At 43.5% G+C, this 14,501-nt stretch overlaps 1 protein-coding gene across 1 annotated transcript; it reads left to right on the top strand.

Annotated features, from left to right (window-relative positions):
• The first annotated feature begins 9,974 nt into the window (after window positions 1-9,974).
• Window positions 9,975-11,280, top strand: LOC105546085 (nucleophosmin-like). The gene is made up of 3 exons (XM_011989184.1): window positions 9,975-10,334; window positions 10,648-10,973; window positions 11,061-11,280. The coding sequence occupies exons 1-3, from the start codon at window positions 9,975-9,977 to the stop codon at window positions 11,278-11,280; spliced, it is 906 nt and encodes a 301-aa protein (XP_011844574.1).
• The last annotated feature ends 3,221 nt before the right edge of the window (window positions 11,281-14,501 follow it).

Genomic DNA, 14,501 nt, shown 5'->3' with positions numbered 1-14,501 from the left:
GGGAGGCGGAGCTTGCAGTGAGCCGAGAAGGAGCCACTGCACCCAGTCTGGGCAACAGAGTGAGACTCTGTCTCAAAAAAAAAAAAAAAAAAAAAGCTTGTAATTGACTTTCAACAAATCGATACTGAGCATTAACGGTTTCCAACTTGGATTTGTAATTCCTCATCATTCCTTGTATGACAACTTTTTGAAAATAAGTCACTAGTAAAATTAAACACTCCAAACATCTTTCTGTTACAAGTTTTCAGCAGTACTTCTATGCAACTTTAACTCTCACTGCTCTCTATGGTTGATGTCAAATGACCTTCAGTAATGACTGAGAATTGAATACAAATAGATTACAAAGTCAAAATTTGATGTTGTATCACTTTGGAAATTTTAATTATGTTTTCAGTTCAAGTACTTAGTAGCTTACGTTTGCTTGGCCTCTGAGTTTTTATGGAAAATAGGCTTTGTAGTGGCAGTGTGGAGCAAAGGAGACTGTTAACACCTTAAGTAACTTTTTTTACTGATGAAAATAATTTGAGGACAGGAGGGAAGTAGTGAAAGCTATGACCTAAAAAACTGGGACGAAATAGAGGCTCACAGATACTTGGATTATTTTATGTGCTTATTATTAAATAAGGAAAGCATTTTGTGATACATGGAAGACGCTATGTGAAGTTTTACCTATCTTCTAAAAGACCTTTTCTTTCGTATTTTCTTTTGGTGTTTATTAAAGCCGAACTAAGAAGGAAATGTTCTTAGGGACACAGGGTGGGTTTTTCTGTGGGCCTTTGTTGGTTTTTCTGTGGGCCATCACCCTCTAATGGAATTGATCTCTGGCTGTTTGTTTTTTTTCATATTGTATTTTTAAAATTTGTTGTACGGTGCCCTGTGAGCACCAAGTACCACTAGATGAATAAAACGTATTATATCTAAAGTCTTAGTAGACCAATTTTTAATCTTAGTTGACTCTGTATTGTTATCACACTGCACTCTGTTGTGGTTGTGCCATTTTTGCAATATTGAGCTCTTTCGGTTGTTTTCAAAATAAGGGAACTTAATGTTGAAAAACCAGAGAACTTTTTCTTAATAAGAAACTAAAAATGTTGCAGCCACATAGGTTCAGTTTGGCTCTTTGGTTTCCAGTGGCTTTCAAATCCCCTAAGGTTAAAAGAAAACACTACAGCTACCCTGGGGTTTCTCAGCCTTGGCATTATTGACATCTTGAATCAGTCATTATTGTGGGAGTGCTGTCCTGTGCCTTGCAGAATGTTGAGCAGTGTTCCTGACCTCTACCTGTGAGATGCTAGCAGCACACCCTCATCTCAGTGTTAAACCAAAAATGCCTCCAGACATTGTCTCATGTCCCTTGGAGGGCAAAGTCTTCCTAGGGTGAGAACCACTGAGCTAGCCTTAGACCATTGTTTAAGCAGAACTTACATGTTTAATAAAATTAAAGCATGATATATAAAACGTTTGATTTTAGGCAGCAGTTATCTAGGAAGTAACTAGAAATACAACTTAGCAAATACTTAAATGCCTACCTTGGGCTAAAGCTCCACATAAGTCTTGGGGAAAGTAAGCAGTGAAAATGTGTAAGATGACCCCACACTGGTCCTCAGAGCATCTTGTGACAGTTGGGAGCTGGGTGGGCAGCTCGGGCAGGAGTGCTGGAGGTGGCTTGGTGCTCCACTTGGGATGCTGGTCTTCAAGCGTTGGAGTCTCACCTGTGAGCTGGCGATAGTGGGTTATATGGTATGGCTGGAAGAGGAGGGCAGGCAGGGTACAGAAACCCCTTCCTCACCTTTCAAAAAATTTGGATAGGAAGCCGTGGAAGGAATTTAATGAGACTTGATAGAGAATGTAGGTTTGCAAGGCAGTCAAGATTTGTAGGCAAGAGGGAATAAATAAAGTAAACCAGAGTAGTGAGTGTAGTCAGTGACATCTCTAGTGTTCCTGCTAGAATAAGTTTTAAAATTTATTTTGTGAATTCTAAAAAGATTTTCATAAAAGCACATGCTTGGGCCTTATGTTGGACAGTTACTTTTTTATAGCCTGGCTGATTAATGAAGTTCTGGAAGGAAATTTTAACATGTTAGCTGAGAGGCTGGTGAGGGGATTTAATCTAAATAGGTTTGTGCTAGGAAAAAACTTTTAAATAGAAGAAATTGTTCTATAACTCTGCCTAAATTTTGAAAAAAATTGAAAGACTATTACAATGAGCAACCGTATATTTTCCACTTAAATTCAACAATTAAAATCTTTGCTATTTTGCTTTTATATGTTTATTTTATTTATTTATTTATTTATTTTTTTTGAGACGGAGTGCTCTGTCGCCCAGGCTGGAGTGCTGTGGCCGGATCTCAGCTCACTGCAAGCTCCGCCTCCCGGGTTTACGCCATTCTCCTGCCTCAGCCTCCCGAGTAGCTGGGACTACAGGCGCTCGCCACCTCGCCCGGCTAGTTTTTTGTATTTTTTAGTAGAGATGGGGCCAGGATGGTCTCGATCTCCTGACCTCGTGATCCGCCCATCTCGGCCTCCCAAAGTGCTGGGATTACAGGCTTGAGCCACCATGCCCGGCCATATTTTAAATAGTGAATTTCTTGAGTGTTGCTGAAGAGAAGTTTGGACTAGATAAAACAGAGGAGGAGGCTAATGAGCTAAACAAAGTGGGTGATTGCTTGAATGAATGATGAGGTGGAGAAGGGTGGAAATCAGGCACAGATGAAAGGGTTTTCCTGAAGAGGAGGAGCAACATCTTTTCTGAGTCCATAAGGAAAAAGATATCGTGGGCTATAGGCATGAAAGTTCATCTATGGCATGTCAGAATTTCAAAACAGTTTTCTTGGTGCTTTAGAAACAAGTGGACACAGGAAAATGAGACTTGTGTAAAAAATTCATGCAAAAAGAAACTGGTAAAGTTTAACACTCAGACACTCTGGTGTCTATAGTATGTATAATGTGTAATGTATAAACTGATGCTTTGCATAGTTTTGGTCACAGAAGCAGAATATAATTTATACATTTGGGAAGAAAATCACTTAGCAACAAGATGATCACCAAGGAAGAACTGTTCACATGCCACATATCTAGGTCATTGTTACTCAAGTGTGGCCTGGAGATTGGTATCAATGTCACATGGGGATTTTAGAAACACATGCTAGTAAGCTCCATCCGGAACCTGAATAAGAAGCTGCATTTTGGGGCTGGGCTTGGTGGCTTCGCCTGTAATCCCAGCACTTTGAGAGGGTGAGGCGAGCAGATCACCTGACGTCGGGAGTTCAAGACCTGCCTGACCAATATGGAGAAACCACATCGCTACTAAAAATACAAAATTTGCCAGGCATGGTGGTGCATGCCTGCAATCCCAGCTACTTGGGAGGCTGAGGCTGCAGAATTGCTTGAACCCGGGAGGTGGAGGTTGTGGTGAGCCGAGATCACACCATTATGCTCCAGTCTGTGTAATGAACAAAACTCCGTCTCAAAAAACAAAAACAAACAAACAAACCTGCATTTCATGTACATTAAAATTGAGAAGCACTAGACTAGGACACCACTCCATTCTTAATGTGGCAATAACACAGTAAAAAAGGGATGGAAGTGCCTATTTGGGTGTGGAAGCAAGTGGGCCTTAGACATAGATAGCCAAGAGGTGATCAAAACAGTTCCAGGAAGGTACTTTGCTGGAACCTGGGTGAAATTAAAAGAGACGGTGCAGGGAGCCTTTTCAATTTTAATAAAATCCATTGCTTTTTCCAATAAAGCAGGTCAGCATAATGTAGTTAATAAACCTCGTAGGTTTATCTCCGTATTGCTTCTGCTGCTTACTAGTTGACTGACATTGGTTGTTGGAGAGTCTTGGACTGGAAGAGGAGAGCTCACTGTCTTGACACTGGTATGAGATCGCCTGGGGGAGCCAGGTAGCCTTTGGGAATCCTGGCTCTGTGCCCTGACAGAAGAGTGGAACAGGAAGTCAACACAGTATAGGTTTAACAGTTGGCTCTGCAGTCAGTCCTGGATTTGTAACCTGGACATGCCACCAGCTGGTTATGTGACCTTGGGCAAGTTTTTAAACTTTTCTATGCTTCAGCTTTCTAATTTGTAGAATGGGGATAATAATAGTACCTACCTCAGTAAGTGGTGGTCCTTGTAAAGATTAGCTAAGATAATGTATATAAAGCAAAATGCCAAAGCACAGCACTTAATAAATGTAATGGCTGCTGCTGTTGACATAGTTATTTTATTATTATTATTTTAGATGTGGGGTCTTACTATATTGTCCAGGCTTGTCTCAGACTCCTAGGTTCAAGCAGATCCTCCTACCTTGGCCTCCCAAAGTGCTGGGATTTGCAAGTGTGAGCCATCGCTCCTGGCCTGTTATCATGAGGGAAAAGACCTCTGTTATTGCTGACATTAGAAGGGATGGAGATTGGCAGGTGGCTTGAGGAGCAAGCACTTTGGAAATAACTCTTGAGGAAATAAAAGGCACTCATCAGGGACATTTGGATTGTCTGGGAATCCCAAGAGATTGCAGGGTATTCTTTAAGTACTGCTCAACAGTCCAGCTGGCTAGAGAAGGTATTTGGTTGGACTGATCTGCACGTGCAGCAGAAAGAAAGAGAATTAGGGGACTGGTGTGAGTTTAGCTGAAGACTTAAAAGCATAGATTTGGGCCGGGCATGGTGGCTCACACCTGTATTCCCAGCACTTTGGGAGGCCAAGGCGGGTGGATCATTTGAGGTCAGGAGTTCCAGACCAGCCCGACTAACATGGTGAAACCCTGTCTCTACTAAAAAGGCAAAAAAATTAGCCGGGCATGGTGGCGCATGCCTTAGTCCCAGCTAATCGGGAGACTGAGGCAGGAGAATTGCTTGAACTCAGGAGGCAGAGGTTGCAATGAGCCAAGATCACGCCACTGCACTCCAGCCTGGGTGACAGAGCAAGACTCCGTCTAAAAATATATATATAAATTTACTCTTTAAATCTTCAAATCATTTTAGATGGAACTAGTGTCATTCAGTGGTTAGAAGCACCTGAGAAGCACACCCATTAAGTTTTATATCTCTGAGAATAGTGACATGATTCTACCCCGAATGCTAAACAAATGAGATCTATAGTCCAATATATTTTCATTTTCTAATGGGGATTTTTACATTTTTTTTTCTTTAATTAATTTATTTGAGACAGTGTCTTGCTCTGTTTCCCAGGCTGGAGCGCAATGGCATAATCTCAGTTCACTGTAACCTCTGCTTCCTAGGTTCAAGCAATCCTCCCACCTCAGCCTCTTAAGTAGCTGGGACTACAGGCACATGCCACCATACCAGGCTAAATTTTGTATTTTTTGTAGAGGTAGGGTTTTGCCATGTTTCCCAAGCTGCTCTTGAACTCCTGAGCTCAAGTGGTCTGCCCGCCTCGGCCTCCCAAAGTGCTGGGATTACAGGCATGAGCCACTGTGCCTGGCTTATTTATTTATAGAGCTGGGGTTTTGCTATGTTGCCCAGGCTAGTCTTGAACTCCTACGCTTAAGTGATCCTCTTGCTTCAGTTTCCCAAAGTGCTAGGATTACAGGTGTGAGCCACTGTGCCCAGCCATATATTTTAATTGCATTGAGTAATCATGAACAAATGATCTACTTGGCTTTTGAGTTCATGAGATGATAACTTTAAGGAGGTTTGAGAAATGTTTCTCAGGGGCGTAAACACAGTATCTACAATTTAAATCACGAGGACTTCATTCATTTATTTGGCAAATATTTACTAAGTGCCAGCTATCTACAAGGCATTTGCTAACTATTAATACTATAAACGTAGTTGAAAAGGTCCTTCCCTGTAAGGTGCTGGAAAAACTTCCTTCACCTGGGACCTTCCTTCACGTGGGAGGAGGAGGGAAAGGAGATTAGGTGGGAGTTTCAGGAGGAGGGCATACTTTTTAGGGAAAAGTTAGAATTGCATATATGGTGTTGAAAGGGACAATGAAGAGCCTTGGCAAAAGAGTGAAACTGGGAAAGCTTGGATTGTGTCTAAGAAAATAGGGTGCGGGGACAGCCCAAATGGTGAGAAACAGTGGAAATCAGATGTAGCCCCAAGAAGTCAGGGCCAGTATCTGCTGTGTCTGTTCAAATCTGAATCTACAGCGCCAAGTACAGTACTTCCTTTCCTAGGCACCCAGTATGTATTTATCGAACAAATGAATGGATGAGAGGTATTTTGGATTCAGATTATGGAATGCCTCTGTATTAGTCTGTTTTTGCATTGCTATAAAGAAATACTTGAGACTAGGTAATTTATAAAGAAAAGAGGTTTAATTGGCTTATGGTTTTGCAGGCTGTGCAGGAAGCATGTGCTAGCATCTGTTTGGGTTCTGGGGAGGCCTCAGGAAACATAATCATGGCAGAAGGCAAAGGGGGAGCAGGCACAGTCACATGGCCAGAGCAGGAGCAAGAGCGAGAGAGAAGGGAGGTGCCACACACTTTTAAACGACCAGATCTGGCAGGAACTCACTCACTACCATGAGAACAGCACCAAGTAGATGATGGGGCTAAACCACTGGGGAGAAATTCACCCCTATGATCCAGTCACCTCTCACCAGGCTTTAAAACTGGGGATTACAGTTCTACATGAGATTTGGGTGGGGACACAGATCCAGACAATATCATCACTCTCTAAAGGCCATTCTTAAACTTTATCTTACAGGCAATGGGTAACCACTGACTATTCAGTATTCACTTATTCCACAAGTATTTACTGAAGATTTTAAAGTAGGGAAATGGCATGAATTGAACCATGCTTGCATGAAGATCAATATCTCTAGTTCATTTCCTTGATCCAGATCATAGATATATAAATAACTTATCCAGCAAATGTTCTCAGAACTGAATTAGTTCAAAGACGCTCAGACTACGTAATGGTACCCACCCAGATGCTTTCCTTCCCCCTCCTTAACTGTGATACTGTGGCCCCTGCTGGTCGCTGCCTCCAAGCTGGACAACCACTGCCCAAGAGCTGGGACAACTGTGGAAGGGAACGGTATCAAACTAATTTTGTGTTCTTCGGATTACTTGCTTGTTTGCTTCTTTCCTTAAAAGTTTACTTTAGAGGTCTAGAGGGTGTTAGTCAGAAAAATAGCTTTTTTATACCACAAACGGATCTAGGATATTCCGTATTTTCCAGGGGAAAATGATTTATAGAAAATCTTCCAAATGACCCTGGCTAATTGGATTTGCAGACAGAGTAGGGATGGACATTTTCCATATGAGGAGTTGGGACGGGTGAGCTGTTCGTGCTGTTTCTGGAGCTTGGAGCTGGAGCACTCTGCCCAACCACCCCAATAGATCATGTATACACATGACAAGGCAGGGAAACAAACAGGCAATGCTCTGAAAAGGGATGCATGAGAGCTATTACTTAATATTGTCTTGGAGAAAAAATAAAAGAACAAGAAGGAAAATCTTTTTTGAATGCAGTGCTGTTTTCTTGTGTGCTGAAATTTACTTATTTATTTATTTCATTTTTTGAGACAGGATCTCACTCTTTTGCCCAGGCTAAAGTGCAGTGGCATGATCACAGCTCTCTGCAGCCTCCACCTCCCAGTGATCCTTGCACCTCAGCCTCCCAAGTAGCTGGCACTACAGGCGTGTACCAGGCCTGGGTATTTTTCAAATTATTATTTGTAGAGATGGTGGTCTCCCTATCTTGCCCAGGCTGGTCTCAACTCCTGGGCTCAAGTTATCCTTCCACCTTGGCCTCCCAAAGTGCTGGGATTACAGGTGTGAGCCACCATGCCCAGCCTAAAATTTTTGTCTTGCTAGCTTTTTGTTTTTGTTTTTGTTTTGAGATAGGGTCTCACTCTATCGCCCAAACTGGAGTCCAGTGGTACAATCATGGCTCACTGCACCCTTCACCTCCCAAGCTCAAGTGATCCTCCCACCTCAGCCTCCCAAGTAGCTGGGACTACAGGTGCATGCCACTGCACCCAGCTAATTTTTGTATTTTTAGTAGAGGCTGGGTTTCGCCATGTTGCCCAGGCTGGTCTCGAGCTCCTGGGCTTAAGGGATCCGCCTGCCTCGACCTCCCAAAGTCTTGGGATTACAGGCATGAGCCACCACACCCAGCTTATCTTGTTAGTTTTAACAAGAATGAATTAACTGGGGCCTAGCAAAGAGAAGGAAATCATTCCTGATTTTGGTGAGATGTGTGCAAATAGACAATGTCTAAAAAAGAATGTCATCATGATTAGAACCTTTGTGTTCAAAGGAAAAATTATAAAACCTACATTCATTCAGTAAGTAATTTAAGAACACGCTTTACATCTGATTAGTGCTTTATAATTTCCAAATGCATTAGCATTCATTTGCTCACTTATTTCTCACAGCACCTTTAAGAAGTAGACACTTCTTATGCCAACTGCACAGATGAGAAAATTAAGGCTAAGAGAGGTTAATTGATGGTGCAGTTATTTCAAGCATGGCTGGTCTGACTCCAAGCTGATGCTTTTGCCACTGATGCATGTATTCAGTGTTATTTTCAGCTTTTTTTTTTTTTTTGAGACGGAGTCTCGCTCTGTCGCCCAGGCTGGAGTGCAGTGGCGCGATCTCGGCTCACTGCAAGCTCCGCCTCCCGGGTTCACGCCATTCTCCTGCCTAAGCCTCCCGAGTAGCTGGGACTACAGGCGCCCGCCACCTCGCCCAGCTAATGTTTTTTTTGTATTTTTAGTAGAGACGGGGTTTCATCCTGTTAGCAGGGATGGTCTCGATCTCCTGACCTCGTGATCTGCCCGCCTCAGCCTCCCAAAGTGCTGGGATTACAAGTCTGAGCCACCATGCCCGGCTATTTTCAGCTATTTTAACTATCAAAATTAGTTTTTAACCCTGTTGTTCTGAACTAATGAGAAGTATATGATTTTTTTACCAAAATTCAATAGGACTGATAAAGTCAAAGTCACCAGGAGACCAGAAGGATGGAAAACCTTATTACAAAGTATAGAAATAAATGAATATTTAATGTTTGATAGAGAATGAATTACAGCGACATAAAAAAATGGAAAAATTTTGCCAAAACCCTGTTCAAAGGGAAAACATATGGCTCATTGAAAGATGAGGCACTAAATGGAAACGAGATAAATAATGGAAAATTGTAAATAATTAATGCCTTGGCATGTGTGTGTACTCTGATAAAGACAAAACTTTCTTTTGTCACTTAGTTAACTGGTTTCATGAAGTGAAACAAGTTTAGGACTGAGGGGAAATAGTTTTTTTTTTATTCTCCAATTTAAAACTTTCAATTAAAAAGTAAACTTTAATGTTGAAAATGCTAACTTGGGGAGGGCAGAAATATCACACACAAGGCTGTCACTTCACACTTGGAGGGTTGCACAGCAGCCGGGCAGAGGCGCTCCTCACTTCCCAGACGGTGGGCAGCTGGGCAGAGGAAATAGTTTTATGAGCAATCAGTCTAGGTGTTTCCTGGAGGTCGAGTTTTCAAATCCCACAGATGATCACTGTTTACTCCCTGCTTGGTGTTTCCTTGTGTCATTTTGTGAACAGTAGCTCTGATTATGTCCAAATGTCTGTTGGCTATTTAGTGATGCCCTTTCTCTTCAGGTTTTGAGATAGTGTCCTCAGTTAGCGTGTGTGCCCCCTCTCCCCTCCCACACATATATATATTTTGAGACAAGTTCTCACTCTGTTGCTCAGGCTGGAGTGCAGTGGCATGATCTCGGCTCACTGCAGCCTCAACCTCCTGGGCTCGGTCGGCTGATTCTCCCACCTCAGCCTCCTGAGTAGGTGGGACTTACAGGCACATACCACCATGCCCAGGTAATTTTTGTGTTTTTTTAGAGATGGGGTTTTGCCATGTTGGCCAGGCTGGTCTCTATCTCCTGGGCTCAAGTGATCCACCTACCTCAGCTACCTAAAATGCTGGGATTGCAGGCGTGAGCCACTGCGCCCGGCCAGATAGCAAAATATTTGAACTCTTGTGGATGTGGACAGAATGCATACAGAACATTCCTGGTATGATTCTGTCCTACGCGGCTGTTCTGTGGGGCAGCGTTGGTTTATCTCCGTCCGCCTTCTCTCCCACCGAAGTGCCTGCCGCCACCTGATAGAAGATGCGATGGATGTGGACATGAGCCCCCCGAGGCCCCAAAACAGTCTTTTCGGTTGTGAATTAAAGGCCGACAAAGATGATCACTTTAAGGTGGATAATGATGAAAACGAGCACCAGTTGTGTTTAAGAACGGTCAGTTTAGGGGCTGGTGCAAAGGATGAATTGTACGTTGTTGAAGCAGAGGCAATGAATTATGAAGGTAGTCCAATTCAAGTAACACTGGCAACTTTGAAAATGTCTGCGGTGGCTCACACCTGTAAATCCCAGCACTTTGGGAGGCCAAGGCGGGCGGATCACGAGGTCAGGAGATCGAGACCATCCTGGCTAACATGGTGAAACCCCGTCTCTACTAGAAATACAAAAAAAAATTAGCCAGGCGTGGTGGCGGGCGCCTGCAGTCCCAGCTACTCGGGAGGCTGAGGCAGGAGAATGGCGTGAACCCGGGAGGCGGAGCGTGCAGTGAGCCGAGAGTGCACCACTACACTCCAGCCTGGGTAACAGAGCGAGACCCTGTCTCAAAAAAAACAAACGAAAACAAAAACAAAAACGAAAAAAGAAAATGTCTGTACAGCCAACGGTTTCCCTTGGGGGCTTTGAAATCACACCACCAGTGGTCTTAAGGTTGAAGCGTGGTTCAGGTCCAGTGCATATTAGTGGACAGCACTTAGTAGCTGTGGAGGAAGATGCAGAGTCAGAAGATGAAGAGGAGGAGGATGTGAAACTCTTAAGTATATCAGGAAAGCGGTCTGCCCCTGGAAGTGGTAGCAAGGTTCCACAGAAAAAAGTAAAACTTGCTGCTGCTGAAGATGATGATGAAGATAATGATGATGAAGAAGATGATGATTTTGATGATGAGGAAGCTGAAGAAAAAGCACCAGTGAAAAAATCTATTTGAGATACTCGAGCCAAAAATGCACAGAAGTCAAATCAGAATGGAAAAGACTCAAAACCATCATCAACACCAAGATCAAAAGGACAAGAATCCTTCAAAAAACAGGAAAAAATTCCTAAAACACCAAAAAGACCTAGTTCTGTAGAAGACATTAAAGCAAAAATGCAAGCAAGTATAGAAAAAGGTGGCTTTCTTCGCAGAGTGGAAGCCAAGTTCATCAATTATGTGAAGAATTGCCTCTGTATGACTGAGCAGGAGGCTATTCAAGATCTCTGGCAGTGGAGGAAGTCTCTTTAAGAAAATAGTTTAAACAATTTGTTAAAAATTTTCCGTCTTATTTCATTTCTGTAATAGTTGATATCTGGCTGTCGTTTTTATAATGCAGAGTGAGAACTTTCCCTACCATGTTTGGTAAGTGTTGTCCAGGTTCCATTGTCAAGAATGTGTTGTCCAAAATGTCTGTTTAGTTTTTAAAGATGGAGCTCCACCCTTTGCTTGGTTTTAAGTATGTATGGAATGTTATGATAGGATATAGTAGTAGCAGTGGTCAGACATGGAAATGGTGGGGAGACAAAAATATACATGTGAAATAAAACTCAGTATTTTAATAAAGTGAAAAAAAAAAAAAAGGATGCATGCAGGACACAAGGCAACTGCCAGCACTTTAGTGTGCCTTGGATCCCCCTCTAGGGTCCCTTTTCCTTGCCTTTGTCTTGGCCTCTGACTTGGCCATATACACTGAGGCAATGGGAGATGAAGTGGCCCGGGGACCACCAGTTGCCAGGCAGTGGAGTAGCAGCTGGGGTGTTCAGAGTAGGACCACCGCATAATTCAGTCCCCTCTTGCTATTGCCAGAACTTGCCACCCTCTTCCAGGGGCCTCTGCCTTGGCACATGCAGTTGCCACTATCCAGAAAAGCCCTTTGCTTCCCTTTCAGCTGGGTGGTCCCCACTAGTTCTTTGATAATGGACTCCTTCGACTTCATTAGGACATCCCTGGCGAAAGTGCTGCATTGTGTGCTTCCCCAGCACCTGGGGCGCACACACTTCTCCCTCGCTCTACGATGTGGAAGTCGTCTGTTCACTCGTCTTCCCCGATGGTCTGTGAACAGCGTGACGACGTGGGATGGACACACAACTCACCCTCACGCCCCCAGCACCCGTCTGCCGCTCCCTGTACATGTGCAGATGGACTCAGTGAATGACAGCCGCCGCCTGAATTATTTCAGACAGGTGATTACTGCTGGGAGTTGTGCAAGAACGTCTAAGCAGCCAAGAAAATAGGCATATTTTTAAGCAAATAATTCTTTGGTCTTCATTCACAAGGTGGGAGAGTATTCTATTTCATCACCTGATAAGAGCGTAAAACTGCTGTTCTGTGAAAACCTTTGTTCAAAATATTCTATTTCCTGTAACATTCTTAGCTTCTGACAGGGGGCAGCAGAGCCTAGGAAAACAAAGGCTGGCCCCGGTTAATTGTGGCTTGCACACCTTCGGAGCCAGACCTTTAATGATTTTCAGAAGAAACCAGCCCTTGGTATCTGACAAACCTCTCTGTTGAATAAAGACTTTAAGGTAAAGGCTGGCTTTTATTAAAGTAGTATTCTTTTAAGGCACTGCAAACAACTTACTGTTTTTATAAAAGGAAAAAAAAAAAAAAAGACAAAAAAGAAGGCAAATAACCATCTCTCTCATTTTATCACAGTCTTGAAATAAGATGGATGCTTATTGTTTGCCATGATGCTAGAGCATGAAGTATTTCCAGCTGGTGTTAGGGAGAATGTCGAGATTTACAAATTATGACCAGATGCTGGGGCTATTGTCCCCTCACCCCCATCATCCTGGAAAAAAAAAAAAGACATGGCAAATAATAATAATTAAAAAAAAAAAAAACTTAGGCCAGGCATGGCGACTCACTCCGGTAATCCCAGCACTTTCGGAGACTGAGACTGGCGGATCATTTGAGGTCAGGAGTTCAACAGCAGTCTGGCCAACATGATAAAACCCTGTCTCTACTAAAAATACAAAAATTAGCTGGGTGTGGTGGCACGGGCCTGTAATCCCAGCTACAGGAGGCTGAGGCAAAATAATCACATCAACCCAAGAGGCAGAGGTTGCAGTGAGCCGCGAGCGAGACTCCATCTCAAACCAAACCAAACCAAAACAAAAAAACCAAAAAACCAATGAAAGCAGTTGAGATAATAATGAAAGCAAATGGCCAGAACCAAAATCCTCCTTGCCCCACCCATTATGGCATGAACCCTTGGGGGCCCAGGCTCATGCTTTCTGCCCCTTTCTATGTCCAGTGCCCAGTGCAGGCCTGGTGTGTGGCAGCAGGTGCTTGGCACACGCACGTGGAATTGAAGGAACATCTCTGGCCTGTTCACATCTTAGTTCTCTAGGGGAGTTTCTAAGTCATATATGACACCCAATTGTCCCATAAATATACTCCATGGGGAATGTGCATTCAGAAACATGTACTATCCCATATCTAACTTCAGGGACTCTGCTACTTTGCCATTCTTTAAAGCTATGCAAAGGAGAGCAGGGGAAAGAAAAGAGGGAGGAGTCCCTGTGGTTGCCCATGGGTTTGCACAGGTAAGAGACATACAGGTGGGCTGGATCTGATTGGCAGTAATTTGGCCCTCAGTCCACATGGTCACCTTGAAACCAGGAGTACAGAAGAGGTCTGCAGGGTATCCTAAGGCTCTCTGATGTCTGTCCCCGCCTTAGTCTAGGAGTCCTAGTATAGTTCAGCGGGAATTCCCTCATGTTCTCCTTTCTAGCACTGTATAGCACATTACATGAAGCTTTCTATCTTCTTAGTGTGTTTGTGTTTAGACTTCTGCCTCCAGTACTGTTAGGTTCTGCTTGTACTTCTCAGAGGAAGATTTTTTTTTTTGAGTCAGAGTTATGCTTTTGTCACCCAGGCTTGAGTGAAATGGTGTCATCTCGGCTCACTGCAACCTCCACTTCCCAGGCTCAAGGGATTCTCCTGCCTCAGCCTCCCAAGTAGCTGGAATTACAGGCCTGTCCCACCACACCTTGCTAATTTTTGTATTTTTAGTAGAGATAGGGTTTCACCATGTTGGTCAGGCCCGTGTCAAACTCCTGACCTCCAGTGATCTGCCCACCTCAGCCTCCCAAAGTGCTGGAATTACAGGCGTGAGCCACCACACCTGGCCCTCAGAGGTAGATTTTTATTTTTATTTTTTGAGACAGTGTCTTGCTCTGTCGCCCAGGCTGGAGTGTACAGGCACAACGTGATCATGGCTCACTGCAGACTTGACTTCTTGGGCTCAAGCGATCCTTCCATCTTAGCCTGCTGAGTAGCTGGGACTACAGGCACACACCACCATGCTCAGCTAATTTTTAATTTTTTTGTAGAGATAAGCTTTCACTTTGTTGCCCAGGCTGGTCTTGAACTTCTGAGTTCAACCAATCCTCCCTCCTTGGCCTCCCAAAGTACTGGGATTATAGGCATGAACCACCATGCCTGACCCAGAGGTAAATTTTAAA

This window comes from Mandrillus leucophaeus, unplaced genomic scaffold (assembly GCF_000951045.1).
Source record: "Mandrillus leucophaeus isolate KB7577 unplaced genomic scaffold, Mleu.le_1.0 Scaffold1093, whole genome shotgun sequence".
Taxonomy (NCBI): domain Eukaryota; kingdom Metazoa; phylum Chordata; class Mammalia; order Primates; family Cercopithecidae; genus Mandrillus; species Mandrillus leucophaeus.
Note: the sequence above shows the minus strand (reverse complement) of the source record. Positions and strands in the feature narration are given on the sequence as shown.

Coding starts and splice junctions, on each gene's coding strand:
- LOC105546085 (XM_011989184.1), top strand. CDS start 9,975: ATGCATACAGAACATTCCTGGTATGATTCTGTCCTACGCGGCTGTTCT. Junction 10,335..10,647: donor CAACTTTGAAAATGTCTGCG/GTGGCTCACACC, acceptor AAACGAAAAAAG/AAAATGTCTGTACAGCCAAC. Junction 10,974..11,060: donor GAAGAAAAAGCACCAGTGAA/AAAATCTATTTG, acceptor AACACCAAGATC/AAAAGGACAAGAATCCTTCA.